Source organism: Schistocerca gregaria, chromosome 6 (genome assembly GCF_023897955.1).
Source record: "Schistocerca gregaria isolate iqSchGreg1 chromosome 6, iqSchGreg1.2, whole genome shotgun sequence".
In the NCBI taxonomy this organism is placed as follows: Eukaryota; Metazoa; Arthropoda; class Insecta; order Orthoptera; family Acrididae; genus Schistocerca; species Schistocerca gregaria.
Window position 1 is genome coordinate 284571341 of NC_064925.1, and position 17108 is coordinate 284588448.

At 40.6% G+C, this 17108-nt stretch overlaps 1 protein-coding gene across 1 annotated transcript in view; it reads left to right on the forward strand.

The window, feature by feature from the left end:
• Positions 1-17108, forward strand: part of LOC126278852 (uncharacterized) — a 399775-nt gene that overhangs the window by 370103 nt on the left and 12564 nt on the right. Inside the window, exons 9-11 of the mRNA XM_049979128.1 lie at positions 9309-9836; positions 13544-14887; positions 16415-16696. Of these exons, the coding sequence (XP_049835085.1) occupies positions 9309-9836; positions 13544-14887; positions 16415-16696 (2154 nt within the window). The remainder of the gene's footprint in view (positions 1-9308; positions 9837-13543; positions 14888-16414; positions 16697-17108) is intronic.

Here is a 17108-nt window from a genome sequence, read left to right on the forward strand (position 1 = left end):
TGATGGAATCATGGAGGACGTGCAGAAAATGGACTGCAGGGGATGCAAAGGTCGACTGTCTGATTGTGATGATTGGTGGAAAATTGTTAGAGACCAAGGTTCACAACAAATCATAGGGCCTCACACATTTATCCTCAGTCTCCAAATAGACCTGTTAGCCAATGATTCTCAACGAAAATACACCATTTGCTATTGTCTCTTAGTCCATTGTATGTGTCCATACCAGTACACATGGCTATCGCTCATTGTCTCAGTGATTGTTGCCATTCCATACTGCATGCGTATTTTTCCATTGGTCACAAATTGTGAAGTGTCATGCCAAATGTCCATTGAAGCATTTTGGTTTCCATTACAGCCAAGTCATTGCTTTGCTTGTTTCATTGCTTTGCTTGTTTCATTGCTTTGCTTGTTTCATTGCAAACCAACGGTCTGCACCGTACAAGACAATTGAACAAGTTGCAAAGCTGCATATTTTTGACTTGAGTCGATCCAGGATTATCTTCTAACAAAGCACACCAGTCATTGTCTGGAATTCAAATCGTGCATTCCTAATGCGACCATTGAAATGTATGGTGGTATTTAAAACAAATAATTGATATAGATAACTGATGATCTAGTAGTGTTGTGACACTTGACAGATAGTCCATTACAGACAAAGTATGTGGAAATAAAAACAGTTTTCATTATAGAACTTAGAGTGGTGAAAGGGACTTCTCTTACTGCAGTTTAATGTTGATCTCAAGGAAAAGTGTGACTAATGTTTATTGCTTCATAATTGAAAAAAGAACAAAACGCAGTTTCTTGGTTTTTATACTTCCACTTAAAATTTTCGTAGTGTAAACTAGAATTTTTTTCCAGTATGGAATTGGAATAGGGGCATTAAAACTGCTTTCATTATGTAATTAATTTTAATAAGTAATGTGTGTCCTGCCAAAGAATTGGGGGTGGGAGGGGCTTCTTGTGAAACATTTATTTTTCTTGCTTGAAGAGTCACAGGTTGGATGAATGCTGGACTTTGAAGATTTAGGAACAGGAACTTCCATGGCTTCAATCAGATTCAATAAAATTGTTGTAGTTGTGTGGCTGTTAAGGTGTAGGATCAAATAATAACCAAAATCTGAATGCACTTAATGAACCAGTTGCATATTCTGAAGAATTTAATGCCAACTGCATTATACAATTTGTCTACACAAATGCCTGTGCATACCATAAATCTCATGTGTCCATACGACATAAGGTTTGTTCGTGTTAGTCTCATGTGCATGCACAGAGTGGAAGTCGCATTCGTGTTGCAGATTCTCATGATTCTTGCTACTTGGAATGTGGCTGTAAGTTATTCTTGCAGCACGTAAGCAGTACTGAGAAAAAAACTGTAGGATTCGCATGTATGTAAGGGGGTGTAGCAGGGGTAGCCCCTACATGATGTGTTCAATTGGTGATTTGCTACTTCTTATTTTGTGTGCAGCTCTCATGTCGGATACAATCAAATCAAATTTCCGATACTGAGAACTGTAAAGTGATTTTCACAATTTCCTTAAAATTGCAGAAGACCAAAATAATACGTAGGTTGGAACTTAAATAGGGACAACATTGCTGTGGGAACACTATGTAATGGAATCTACTACTGTCGCTGATGGCACAAATAGTTGACATACCTACCTTAACCTTAGAGCAAATAGACTCGTCTGCCCCACTTCACCGGCGTGCGCAGAATCTAGGGATACAGCCACTTGTGAGTGAGTGGTGTAACGTAATGGTGTCACTCTGTTTTCTAAACAGAAACAAGAGAGTTGGATCAAGAGGTCATACAGCACGACAGTGCCATCAAGATCTTAAAAGGCATGCGAGGAATTGGCATTGCCATACAGAACGGTGGCACATTGGGTAAAGGCCTTTAACAAAGGTCACCAAACTGTGGCAGACATGCATTGGGCAGGTCATCCTAGCATATCTGAAGAAGTGCATGCTGTTGCCGCGTGAGTGGGCAGTGATAAATTTGTGAGCTCGCGCACGAAACCAGGTTAGCGCATACGACTGTGCTTCATATCTTGAAGGAATGCCTGGGCATGCAAAAAATTGCATCATGATGGGTCCCGCACGAATTGATGGAAATGCAGAAATGGGTGCATTACTACACTGCTAAGACAGACTTAGAGTGCTATGAGTGCGAAGGAGAAGCTTTCTTAAGCTGTATCGTGACACTGGATGACACATGGGCCACATCTTATGAGCAAAAACTGAAACGCCAATCGCACAAATGGTGTCATCATGGGTCGCCGCAAAAGTTGAAAGTGCATCAGAGCCCCAGTATGGTCAAAGTTAATGGTGATTCTCATATATGACTGTGATCGTAACGTGTTATGTTTCCCCATGGCAGACCAACAATGCACAGTATTACTGTTTGTTTTTGGAGCATCACCTGCTACCAGCTTTGTGAAAGACCGGCATTACTTTCTGCGCAACCCACCCGTTTGGTCGATGGGACTGGGAAGTACTGTACCATCCACCATACTGCCCAGACTTGTTACTTTGATTTGATTCTGAAGATGAAGGAACCACTTCGTGGCATTCACTTCAGAACTGTTCCAGATATTTAACAGGCAGTAGACTGCTCCATTTGCACCATCAACAGAACAGGCTCTGCTAACAGTATACTATGCCTTGCACATCGCTGGCAACGGGTTCTACGCAATGCTGGTCTCTACTTTGAAAGACAGTAATAGGTGCAAACATGTAACTCTTTTGTATCGGTTGTGAATAAATAGTTTTGCCACTATTTAAGTCCCAACCGTCATATATTATTAGTTTGCTATATGATCTTACTTTATTTCAGTATTACTAGAAGATTAAGCACTAATTGTCTGGAGGAAAATTGCAGTTATTTTTGTCAGTTCACCACACAAATGTTTCTGAGACTGGTTGCCACATTCTTTACAATTTTATATTCCACAGTTGCTGCACAGAAAGGGAACCTTAATGGAGACCAACATTCAAAAGAATGAATAGTGCCTTGAAAGTATGTTACTACCATGTACTTCATTGTGAATATAGACATACGCACATGCACTTTAAGCCAAATCATTCTTTTAATTTGTTTAATTACAGAACATTTTCATTAATAAGTTCTAATAAAAGAAAAGAAAAAATAAAATTGGACCACACATTCCAAGTTGCCTCTATGCGTAATGGACTGACATTATATAGAAATGATGACAATTTAATGAGACAGCAGATTAATTTCAACTTGAATCTATGTAGAAGCACTAACCTGAACTTTAATATCTAAGAACAAGGAATTAATATGGATTCAGTGCATAACATGAGACTGGAAACAGTTGGTGTTTTGTCTGGTTTAGTGGCATGGTACATGTTGTGGTCTCCCCTCATCTAGCTCAGACATTTTCACTCGGAAAAGGAGAGTGAACAGTATGAACCCAACAGTTAAATGTAGCAGACCTCTTTTTCAAGTATTCATCCATTTCCCACCTTGACAGTCTGTACTTATTGAGTTCACTTAAGTCTGTTGGAAGGGAAAACAAAAAATTGAATTCCCACACACAGAGTACAAGACATAAAATGAACCACTAGGTTCATGCAACAGAGTCCTTGTCTTTATAAAAATAGCTTTTTCATCGAGGAAAGCTGATATAAAACTTGCTAAATAAAATACAAAGCCATTTTCTCATTTAGGGAGGACCTTAAGATCCAAATTGCTTGAGAATTCTTTGAACAATGTATTTTTTTACATATTTGTTAAAATAGGCATGACGACAAAAAATCTAAGAATAATATGAAAAGGATAGATTGCTACTCTCCATATAGCAGAGATGTTGAGTTACAGATAGGCGCAACAAAAAGACTCTCAAACAAGTAATCCTTCAGCCAAAAAGGCCTTCATCCATATTGGACAACATGACCACAGTCTCTCATTTCGACAGCTGGAGACAATGGTTGTGTTCGTGAGGGTTTTGTGTGTGTGTGTGTGTGTGTGTGTGTGTGTGTGTGTGTGTGTGTGTGTGTGTGTGTGTGTTTGTAATTCAGAAGGAGGCTTTTTTGGGTGAAGGCTTACTTATTGGACACATTGTGCCTATCTGTGACTCAGCATCTCTACTATATGGTGAATATCGATATATCCTTTTCATAGTATTGTCATTATTACACCCTGGATTTTTCCATTGTTTAATGTAAGAATAATAAAATACATGTCTGATATCAAGACATGTAATTTGACAGTTTTTGTTACTCCTGGTGTGTACAAGAAGTTATGCACAACTTCTCTTAAAAAGATTGGGAACTCTAAAGACAGATTGCCAATGCAAGGAACACTGTTCAGCTATATTAGTACAGTACATTTATGCTAAGTGCTTTTCGGGAGTATTTCATGATGAAACGCAAATCTAGGATTTGTGTTTTACAAGAATTAAAATGTAGTTAGAGTCTGAACTGTAAACAGAGATAGTAACATGTTTATACAGTCTTTTTTCCTGATTTGAAGTAAGATTTACACAAAAAAATTCCTTTTCATAGACATTTGATGAGTCAGTGTATTTAAGAATCCATTTTCTTAGTATGCCAATTGTAAAACTAAAACTGCCAAATGTGATGGATTCCAACACGGCGTAAAAATAAATTTGGGGTCAATGATTTAAAACTTCATCCTTTTCATAGTATTGTCATTATTCCACCCTGGATTTTCCGTTGTTTAAGGTAAGAATAATAACTTGGCTGCCAGCTTCGACTGCGGTCAGAAGTTAAGAGGGACCCATTGAGTTAAAATCAGGCTCGCAGACAAGTCCTTATATCAGTTTTTGTGGATTAAAATTAATAGTACATGGTGGAATTTTATTCTTTCGGTGCCTAGTACAGTCTTCACTGTCCAAAAAAATACTGGAATCACAGTATTACAGTCCAAGCAGAGAATGTGCTACTGAAGCAACATATAAAGCTACTTAGTGTGCAACACAAAAGAGCAGTAATGTAGTTAGAAACTCGAGTTTCATCTGTTGAAGGAGTTTTTAGAGCTTCAGGCTAGTGGTAAAATATCACAGTAGTCTCAGCAAATAAGAAAATGCTATATGACCATACTCTTTTGTTCTGCTAAGGCATATATCTACTTATTAAAGAACACCTCACAGCAATTAACAGTACTGAGAAGCTCCTTATTTATATTCATTGTAACCATCTTTTTACTGTAACTGAATCATGGGACTTAGTGCATTATGTCAAACACAGACCTGCATCTCAAGCATCATTTTATATGCAGGTTAAATCATTTATGGAGATCTAAATCCTTTGAGCAGATACATGAAGTTGTAAGGCAATTTCATACCAATCTTATTTTATTTAAAAGTCACTGAAGACATTAAAAAAATGTCTGTGAAAATACCATAAAAATGAAATGCCTATCAGATCATTGTAGAAATGTAATGTCCGTAACATAGTTTAAAAATGAAATGGGAATAAATTTTTTATTGTAAGTCATTATCATCATAGTCATCATTGAACTACTTGTTACTTCTAACACCCGAGTTTTGAAAAATATTCTTGTCTGTCATATACTGGTCTGTGAGGATGCGACTTTCAAGCTTAAAATATAAACGAAAATATAGAATTCCTGTTAGCTAACCATAACGCATTTAGAAGTGTACTACATAATCTTCATGTCGTACATGAACTTCAGTTTGCAAAGGACGTGACGTTATTGTGAGTAGACTAACATTTATTGAGTCTTGCAGTTGTATCTGCATCAAAAAGTTTATGCATATTTCATTTAAAACTTCAATGTACACACAATTAATTGATGTTTAATGTTTTTCAAGAAAAAGTAAAGCTAGCATGAGCTATTTGGAATTAGTTAAAGGTAATTTCAAAGGTGCATGACAAAGCAGACATTGCTCCTTGACTACAGAAAACATGGCAGCCAGGTGTAAATATGCTTGAAACATGGCGGATGTAAGGCCATTCTGTGAAATTTAATCTCGGTGTTTGGTATTCAAAACTAGCGCTACAGATGACCAAACAACGAAACCGGCAATACATGCGTTAGAGCTGTGCGAGACAAGCTCACAGCGCTGAAAAAGCCATTTTCCTTACGTGTGACTGCATTCTCTCCACTTGTGCTCGAACTAACCTACAGTGTCAATCAAGCGGCCTGCCATAATTTGGTCTACAGAAAAAAAATCTATACCAAGCGGCTACCCTCTTGCTAAACGAATGTTTTATTCTGTGTAGGACATAAATTCGAACAACTTGTGGCGTAATGCCTTAAGACAGAGTTCTCCTGAGGAAAATAGTTTAATCTCACGAGGCAGTCAGTGATGATAAAGATTCCTGGCAACTGGAAGAAGTTAGCGGTTTGGAATTTCGGCTGACAAATACATTGTTTTGAAGAAGGGTTTCTTGAAGGCAGAGAAAGTACTTGATTTGTTACAAAAATTCTTGTCGTAAGCATATTTAAGTGGTTTGCACCAACATGTTTTCCTGAAACTCCAAAGATTCCAACTCCCAAAGTCGCGCACGCAAGGGATTTCCGGTGGACATGATACGATTTGCCTGCGCCGACAAATCATAGCATGTGGTCCGGTCTCGCGTAATGGCTTTGTTTCTCGTGAAATACGGTACAGAATGCGCTAGCCTACGAGCGATTGTGGCGAAAGAGCGTGGGTGAAGTGGGGGTAGCCAGGTACACAGTAGGAGCACCCTTTGCTGCCCACTGTAGAAGATGACCTTGAGCCAGAAGGGGATGTTGCGCGAACGCTGCTATCGTGCAGTGCGACGTTGTAGCTTGGAATGCCAGCTTCCCACGTGTAACTGGACCGTAAAGGGCGCCATGTGCCGGCCCAAGCCACGCTTGTGGAATAAACCCGAGCCAGAGGTGAGTGATGCCTATAGCTACAGCAAAATTGTAGTCCAGTTTCAAATTGTTTTGCGCACGTCTGCATGCACGAGCCATAATGTGCGCTGCAGTTATGAAAATTCGCAGGATGCAGCTTAAGCAGTACTGCGTCGCCATTTTAGGCTTTAGATATATTTGTGGGTGCGCTAGTAGCTTACTGCAGTTGTTTGTCAGAAATACATTTATCAGATAAACTAAAACAAAAAAGATGTTGGTTGAGTGTTTACTTACTGAAGTTTATTTCGCTGCACTCATTGTAACACATACTCTGAGAGGATATTCTTAACTAGCTTAGCTCCCGCTGCTTCGCGTACGTAAACCGTGTGGTCTGCCCCGATTCTTATTTTTTCTTTAAACGAATTTTTATGTTATTCAAAAGTTTTGCCGTCATCTAAACTTTCCACGCAAGTTAACGCCGTAAAAGCACGTCTTTTCCAAATGTGCTTCTGACCAAAAAGCGATCTTATAGGCTTCTGAGTTCTTATAGTGATTTCCAAAAAAACTTTCGTCCCCTAAAACATGCTTCAGAAGTAAAATACCAGTTTTCATCGAATGAAACGAAATACTTTATAAATATTTTCATCCCCTGTATCACACTGTTAGGGGTTGAATTTCCAAAAACACTGAAACGCGTAATTTTCATTTCCAACCGAGAAGTGAAACACCAGTTTCTGCTAAGTTGTTTTCAAAATAAACGTCCACGCACCCGAGTGACAACGGTATTGGAGCTGGAACAAACCTGAGATGTACTTTGATAAAAATAAATTTGTGCAGCGAACTTCATAAATTATTACTGACGTTATAGTTTAGGACAGACGAATTACAAATCGCAAGTTAAGAATTATTCTTCTCAGGTGTTGCCCAAAAAGTACAGAGCGCTAGAGCCAACGTAGGCAACAATTTCCAGTAGTGTATTAAATTTCGGACCATCAACGCGTAAGAAATTATGAACGTCATTCATGTCGTTGAACCTCAGTTTTCTCAGAAAATTTTCAGAGTGAATTTTTGATAGTCATGATACAAAATTTATTCTGTTCATAAGTCGAACAGTTATCACAGCACTAGCGTCTTGATTGTCCAAAAATTCGAACCTGATTATATGTGTTGGCCATTTTTATTGAGCAGTCAAGGAAGAACGTTGATAATATTGCACAATATTATTTTAAAGCAATTCTGACTGTATAGGGCTCGCATCTACATGCTTGAAACGAGAGCAGGTGTAACAAGCGAATTTAAAGATGACGATTGTTTTAAGTGATTTAGACCGGAGGCCGTAAAATATCTCGTGATTTCTCTCGAAACGTTTAATCTCGTCAGTCACAGTGCCGCGAGTCGTCATAAGGTCGCTGTGCACGATCAAACCATTTGTCAGACGTTATTAGGTTTGTCAAATGTTTACCCTTAATGGGTGGGTGCCGATGTTGACGTGCTGTTTCGAACATAAGACGTGGTTGATCTGTTTCAGAGAAATTTTGAGCGACGATACATTTGACAAGATGGCGAACGCCGTTTGTTCTAATGTTTCGCCGCGCATGTTTAGCGAAAACTGTTTTATTATAATTTATCACTGCATCACGAGTTTCCACAACTGTGGAAACTACGATCAAGAATGAAAACCAAATAGCAGTGGCAATTATGAAGATGATATAGATGTTGCGTCTCTGTCATATTACACAGGAACAAGTTAAGAAAATATTCTACGCGTAACATTCAAGCGGGAGTGACAAAAAAAGCGATACTCTCTGGTTCCTTCACGATGTACGTGTTTCCATGTTGCGATCTTTTAATGGTCATTAGAAGACCAACTATAGAGAATAAATTTTCGCGTTCTTGCCTTTTCTAATGTGAGGGCTACGTAACTCAGCTACTAAAAGCTTGACCACTCTGAGAACGTTGATGTAATCGTAAACATGTGGGTGTAAATCTTAATAGGTATATTTCTCTCTCAATTTTAACCATTCTCTGAACCAGCGCTCGCTTTTTTTCTTTTTGTACTTTATGCACAGTGCTAAATCCAATGCAAGAGGTGCATTGTCTGCATTGGTAGGCATTCGCGTGGTTGTCAAAATGCTTACATGAAAAAAAAAGCGTCTCCTTCTAAGGTGAGGTGAAATTGACAAACTTTATCGGTGCTCCTAGGTGCTTGCAACGCAGTTTGAAGAGAAAGCAGTTGGCCACTTTGATCAGGAGCGTGGGCCTTCAAAGTGAAAAATTATTACGTATATACCGTCTGCCATAAAGAGACTGATGCGCACCGTGAGCCCCTCCCTCCCAACGCGAGGTAGCACGTTTGCTATTGTAGTTATCGATTAGAAATAGAAACAGTGGGGCGCCGTTACGTGCTAAAGGGTGCTCTGCAATTGGTTGTTTTTAACAAGTGCTGGTAGAGTGATGGGCGAACTTGTCTGTTCAGGTGTCGAGTCCCGCGCCGTCACACGTGTACGGCAAGCCGACGCGGGACGCGTGCCCGGTGCTGACGCTGCCCCGCGCGCCGTCGCCGTACCAGCCGGCGGTGGGGGCGGGCGTGGGCGCGGCGGCCGGGGGCCCGGCGCCCCAGCCGCCGCCGGCGCACGCGGCGCGGCCGGACCTGCGCGCGCCGGGGCCGGGCCCGGGGGCCGTGCCGCTGCTGGCGCCGCCGCCCGCGCTCGTGGCTCCCGCCGCCGTGACCGCGGCGCCGCCCCCGCAGGCGCTCTACTTCAAGCCGGGGCTGGCGCGGCCGCTGGCCGCGGCTCCCGCCACGGCGCCCTCGCCGCCTCTGCAGACGGCGCCGCTCGACCTCGGCGTGGAGCGCCCCCAGAGGGCCAGCCCGGCCCCGCCTCCTGCCGCCTCGTCGTCTTCGTCGTCGTCGCTGCCGCCCTCCCCGTCGGCGTCGCCACCGGGCGGCCGGCGCAGGCCCGCCCCCAGTCCTCCTCCGCCGGACGGCAAGAGGCGCAGAGCCGAGGTGCGTATGCGCGATTACCTTTCTGTGTACGGTCGGATTTGCTCCGTAGAGGTTTCCCCAGACGGAAGTGGGGGTGCGGAGGAAATTCGGTTCGTCTGCTGCAATTGGTAGGGCAACTATTGTGCCGTGTTCAGATCGCTAGCTTTGACCGGTCCTATTACTCGCTAGTGTAACAGAACTTGCTGTTTTGTGATAATTTTGCTATATTTTTTCTGTAAAAGTTTCTTCTTTTTTCAAAGACTTCATTTGTTAACGGCAGTGCTCTTGTGCCGAATGAGGCTCTACTGTTCAGAATAGTGCAGTCGGACATTTGGCAGTCTAACCGATGTCGATTGACACTCGGCCACAATTTGGGTAGATATTTTTTTTTTTATCGACTCGTTTTTTCACACGTTATGACAGTTGTGCGGGCGTTTCCTCGAGGTACTGTTGCGGGGTGCCTGTTTTTTGTGTGTAAGAAGGTGCGACTTGGGGGGGGGGGGGCACAGCACAGCACATGTCGAAGTCATAATTTGAATTATTCTGCACGTTAGAAAAGTTTGAATTTTGAAAATGGGCATCTTGGGACAAACGAAAAATTAAGTTCCTTGTCACTATTGTGTGTCCCTATCTGCTATTCTATAAACGTAGTTGCAGTTTATTGGTTTAATGTTTCTCTCCATCTTTGGGCTATTCGGTCATGTGTTCTCTCTTTTTTGTGGTTCTGTGCCTCATTCTGTAAAAATAGAGCACTTCCAGGATCGCTTTGTCGTCTGTCTGTCCGTCTCTTAAAACCAGTTTGGCATATTGATCTCAAAATTGCCACATACTGAGGTTTCTGGTCTCTTGGCAGTGTAAAAATTGTCATCTTCTAAGTCACTGCAACCAGAAGATGCAGCCATTTATGCCACGTATTTTGATACTGGCAAACTTGCTTCCTGAAACAGAGGATACTTCTCATTGGTGGAGAATAACATTTGGCAAGAAGCAAGGTTTCACTGTACAAGTAAAGTAAAAAATCTGAAACGTATTTAATTGTAGTTGTATCACAAACAAAATACCTTTTGCCATTTATGAATGTCCAATGCATTCATAATTTGTCAAAACAATAATAGACAAACATTACTGCATGCAAAATTAGTTACTAATGTTTTAGTAAGTAAATAAAAAATGTTTTATTAAATATCTCTACATATATAAACTGAAGTCCCCGGTTGACTTCTTTTTGTGTGTCTGGACTAGTATGAGGAACTATTGTTGAGATTTTGATACAGTCTTGAAGTTCCCAGGAACAGTATCTTGCCAGAATTTATATTGATAAAAGGCAAAATTCCCTTTCTTACAAATTGATATATATGCTTCCTGATATAGTTTTTGTGCTCTTTGAACTCCAGCATGATTTATTTAATGCCAGTAAGATGTGTGCCGTATCATTGGTCATTGTGAAAAACAGCAGAAAACTAGTGTGCCCTGCGGGGAGATGTAAAAAAAGTTTCTACACAAAACTGTTTTAGAACTTTGGTACTACAGAAAATATTGGTAAGAGGACCCAGTTGACAGCCCATCAAAATATGAACACAGGTCAAACATGAAAAGAGGAAGGGTGTGGGGGGTTAGAAACAGTGAATGGTCCAAATTTCTTGCAAAAAAAAGTTTCTTATGTAGCGTACACTGGAATAAAGGACAATAAATTTCATGGCTATTTCAAAATGTGCAAAAAATTAACAAGGTTGTCTGTGAGTCAAAGAAACTGTACAACTGACAGTTTATGTTCTACTCTAGGATTAAATATGAAGCCATGTGCAGAGTTAGAATGATAAAACATGGTATGCTGCCAGTCTACAATTTCCCATAGAATGGCATTCTATAAATTTAAGATGTAAACACAAATTAAGAAATAACTTCAGGCCTATTGGAAGTACCAGACAAGTGTCTTGTGATTGAAAAAGAGAGGGAAAGTGTGCGTGTGTGTGTGTGTGTGTGTGTGTGCGCGCGAGTGTACACCTGTCCTTTTTTTCCCCCCTAAGGGAAGTCTTTCCGCTCCCGGGATTGGAATGACTCCTTACCCTCTCCCTTAAAACCCACATCCTTTTGTCTTTCCCTCTCCTTCCTGAAGAAGCAACCATCGGTTGCGAAAGCTAGTAATTCTGTGTGTGTGTTTGTGTGTTTTGTTCATTGTACCTGTCTGCCGGCGCTTTCCCGCTTGGTAAGTTTTGGAATCTTTGTTTTTAATATATTTTTCCCATGTGGAAGTTTCTTTCTATTTTATTTATGTATGTTGATACGTTTATAGCATTAAGAGATCTTACAGTCTCATAAAAGGAGCAGGACATCAGAGACTATTCCAGCCAGCATCGGAATTTCATAAACTACAGTAAAATGCTTCATTCCGCTCTAATTGCACATTTCTTATGTCCAGATGCACTCTGAATTACCTGATATACAGCTTTTCATGTGGTTTTCGTGATACAAATTTTCTCGGCGGTCCAGTACTGTACTCTCATGGTTGGTTCTTTATTATGGTATAATGTCATTCGTCCCAGAAAATGGAAATTTCCACATGAAATTGAATGAAGTTGAAAGTAGCCAAAAGTGCGGAATGAAACACTTAGTTCATTTGAAACAAACTGCCTCAGCAGAAAAAAATTAATAGAAGCAAATTTCTCTACAAAACGGACAGAAATAGCTTCATTAAGACATTAATGGTCGATTGCTAGACAGAAAATTCATAAAGTTGTGAAAAAGATACAAAATGGCATGAGGGCATTTAGAATCTGGCTTACACACTTCACAGTCCAACACTGTGATCACGCAACCCCTATGCCGTTGATACACAGTCATAGTCAATGCTGCACATCTTGGGCTTGGACCATTCACTATTTATGTTTTTGCTTCTTTTTTCACAGTCCAGTACACCTTCCTGTTTTCATGATCAGTGTTCAGTTTTTGACGGGCTTGGTACTGGGCCATCTTACTACTAAATCTGAGTGGGGTGTGATGAGGTGGTTCCCTTGTGAGATAAAATGGGCAAGGTACTTATGACCTGTCACTCTTCTCTATGGTAAATAGCCAACAAATTCCCACAACCTCTCAAAACAAGTAACTCTTCTTGGTCCATTTAAAAGGTGTATTGATCTTCAGCTGGTATAAAATGTGGCATTCAGTTTAGTTTACCTTTGATAAAAGAATATACTTTTGTGCTAATGTGAGAGTAAATTTTATTGCTAGAGGGCAGAGAAATACACATTCAAAACCATGAAATTATATTATAAATATATTATAGTTAATAGAACATTTCTAGTGTACAGGAGACTGAAAACTGAAGCTTCTGAATTCCTTCGCCTACTTAAATGGTCAGTTGACGAAGGGTTTGTAGTGTCTTTTCCTTCCACTTCCTGTGTATATTAACTATTCCTCAAAGTGAAGACAGGGGAGAATGAAAGATTTATGATTCTTAGAGGTGGGCATTAAACTATATTTTCTGTTCCTATTTCAGTGGTTTGTAAGTAGAATCTTCTGTACCATACACAATCTGTCTGGCAGGCTAAATGTCACAGAAAAACATGGTGTTACTTTTCACCATTTAATGACTAACATTAAGAGATTAATTTGAAATAATGATAGCTTATTTTTGAACATTGTAGCTGAGTTTTCAGATGTGTGTATGAGAAGGGAGTGGGGGAGGATGGAGGGTGGTGAAGTTTGATTAGTGTTCTGATTTTTTACAGATTCCAGGAGGAGTCCAGGAACCCAGTCCTCCCATAGCATCAGCAGCTACTACGGTACAGGAAAACCAAGGTGTTACAACTGTGCCATCTCCAGCTGCACCAAGTCCTGCAGTCAGTCCTGCCCCTGGTACTCCTTCACGGCAGCGGCCACCGAGTGCAGCAGACTCTGAAAAATCCAGTAGTCCAGGACCCCCTACAAGGACTTACCCTGTACATAAACTCAAAAAAGCATGGTTACAAAGACATTCTGGGGAAAAAGGAGAAGCCACATCATCTGTAACACCACTTGTTAATGGACATGCCAGCTCTGAAGGTAATAGTGGACCTGGGAGTGTCAGTTCTGTGACTTGTGGACCTGGAGCTGATTCGTCCAGTGGCTCTGATGTGGACAGCCGTGGTCGCACATCACCTCCCACCCCTCCTGCTAGTAGGCAGCGTAGACCACAAGATTCCAAAAGGAAGAAGCCAGGTGCAGGGAAGAAAGTAGATTCTCAATTGGCTGATGGTGATGTTGGCAGTGCTGGTGAAGGGGAAAGTGCAGACACATCAGAGAAGGAGAGGGAGAGAGTGAGGGGGAACGGAAGTGGTGGTTCAGCTATCCCGACAGTTGTAAATAGTGACGAACCGAGAAAGAGAGGTAGACGACCCCGTCCTGCAGCTTCGGAGTCCCCCTCAGGAGGTGCGAGTGGTGGTAAGAAGGACGAGAACTCGGCTAACTCTGGGTCAGGAACTGGTGGATCAGGTCAGGGTAGAGGATCGAGGGCACAGGGAGGTGGTCGAAAACCACGTGATGGTCCCCCTGCTCCTAGGAGGGATCCGCTAAAGAAACCGCCCGTAGCACAACTCAAGAGGACAGGTGAAAGTTTCCTACAAGATGGACCTTGCCACGAGGTTGCGCCAAAGCTTGCGAAGTGCCGCGAATGTCGTTGGACTCCCAGCCAACGGTCTCGAGATGTTCCGAACATTTTCTGTCGCTTTTATGCTTTCCGACGATTGCGATATACCAAAAATGGACAGTTAGCTGCAGCTGGATTCTCAGATCCACGAGTTGATCCTGCACCAGACGATCTGCGCTTGTGGCTGCCAGACCCGTCCGATCCTCCAACAGATTTAGATTTGGATATGGCAAAGATTTTGCTGGAAGAAGTTGGAGATGAGTTCTGCAAATTACTGAGACAAGAATCTGATTCTGCAGCAGCTCATTCTTCAGGACCCACACCTGTTGCATGGAAGAGAGTAGTGAGAGGTGTACGTGAAATGTGTGACGTTTGTGAGACAACACTGTTCAATTACCACTGGGCGTGTGCAAAGTGTGGCTTTGCTGTCTGCATAGATTGTTATAAGGTAGGAGACCATATTTTCTTACTTTAATAAAGTTTTTATGAAGCTTTAGAAATCTATTATAAACATTCTTGAGTGAAATGAATTATTTATTTGTAATGGTTACAGGTGTCTATCAGAATAGGATCGTCTTCAGACCATTTATACCATGATGCGTGGTGGTGGTGGTGGTGGTGGTGGTGGTGTTGAGTTGATGTTAATGGAGCCACACCGCCACCACCACCACCACCATGACCACCACCAAGTGTCATTGTAGAAATGGTCTGAAGATAATCACATTTTGACCAAAAAGTGTAACAATTGCAAATTCAGGCCAGACTTTGTTTCATCCATTTTTAAAGTATTGTACACAGACAACTGTTTTTATCCACAAGAAATGTCCTCAAAAGCTGCTTTTATGAAACAGTTGCTACTCCTAAATTATGGAAACTGGTTGTTGCAGTTGTGCTCAGAAACAAGGAAGCCCTTCACTACTGACATTTTTGTTGGTTCGAAAGTAATGTTGTTAAAAGCACTTTTTGAAAATATTCTACGTGTATATTGTGATAAATGCTGACTGTGTTGTCATTGTTGGAAAGATTCTAACAAATCGAAAGTGAAAACAAATATCAAAATAACATCCCGTACCTATGTCTTAATTGATTTTCTCATTACTTGAGAGTAAATTCTTTAGTCTGCAGTAATGTAAGAAACCCTGAAAATTTATCAGGATGTTTGTATAACAGCTATATCTTCATTGCTGTTGTTGAAAATAAAGTTGTTGACATGCAAAATTTTTAGCCCTTCACTACTGACATTTTTGTTGGTTCGAAAGTAATGTTGTTAAAAGCACTTTTTGAAAATATTCTACGTGTATATTGTGATAAATGCTGACTGTGTTGTCATTGTTGGAAAGATTCTAACAAATCGAAAGTGAAAACAAATATCAAAATAACATCCCGTACCTATGTCTTAATTGATTTTCTCATTACTTGAGAGTAAATTCTTTAGTCTGCAGTAATGTAAGAAACCCTGAAAATTTATCAGGATGTTTGTATAACAGCTATATCTTCATTGCTGTTGTTGAAAATAAAGTTGTTGACATGCAAAATTTTTAGCCCTTCACTACTGACATTTTTGTTGGTTCGAAAGTAATGTTGTTAAAAGCACTTTTTGAAAATATTCTACGTGTATATTGTGATAAATGCTGACTGTGTTGTCATTGTTGGAAAGATTCTAACAAATCGAAAGTGAAAACAAATATCAAAATAACATCCCGTACCTATGTCTTAATTGATTTTCTCATTACTTGAGAGTAAATTCTTTAGTCTGCAGTAATGTAAGAAACCCTGAAAATTTATCAGGATGTTTGTATAACAGCTATATCTTCATTGCTGTTGTTGAAAATAAAGTTGTTGACATGCAAAATTTTTATTAAAGATTGGTACCATTTATTTATTTCATATTACTTATTAATGCTGAGCATACAGCTGTGGTTTCTCCAATTAAAGCATTTTTGGTAGATTCTTAACTTTTCCTCTTACGTTACAGGGACGCAAGGCGGGCAAGATCCGTCTGTGGGCAGAGCTGGGAAAGGACAGAGATGATTTCTCTTGGCTGTTGTGCACAAATCGCCAGGGCCATGAGCAGGATAAATTAATGCTGACACAGATCATTGCAAGTGACTGCCTCACACGTCTTGGGCAAGATATGCATCGTGAGAGGGAACGCTGGGGCCTGACACGTTGTTCCTGTTCTGGTAGCCAGCCCCGTGGTAGAAATTCTCCAGCTAATGGTTCTGCCTCTGCAGAAATTGCCAATGGACTACCCAAGGTGAGCATGAGCATAGATGTAATAGCACCATCAGTATGTATTCAGGTATTAATACTCACCAAATAGCAGATTCAGTATCATGTTGTTAGTAGTGTGGGTAGTAATCTCTTTATGAAAGTGATATGACACAACGAAAGTCTTATGTGGTGTGTGAAGAGTATATACTTCATTAGAAATATGCCTAATGCTCAAGATACACTAAAAGTTGTTGGCAACATCACTTTGATCTATTTGATTAGTGCAATATGGGAAGTGTAAGTTTGAAGGCTTAACTACTGAGTATTTTGTTAATTGAGGAAATAATTGTGAAGTAATTCACAGGAGAAAAAATAGTGGAAAATACTTTCAAATGTCTTGTAGCTGTCTACATTTGCTGGCCATCATTTTATGAAGAAGAGATTGATACAAAGTC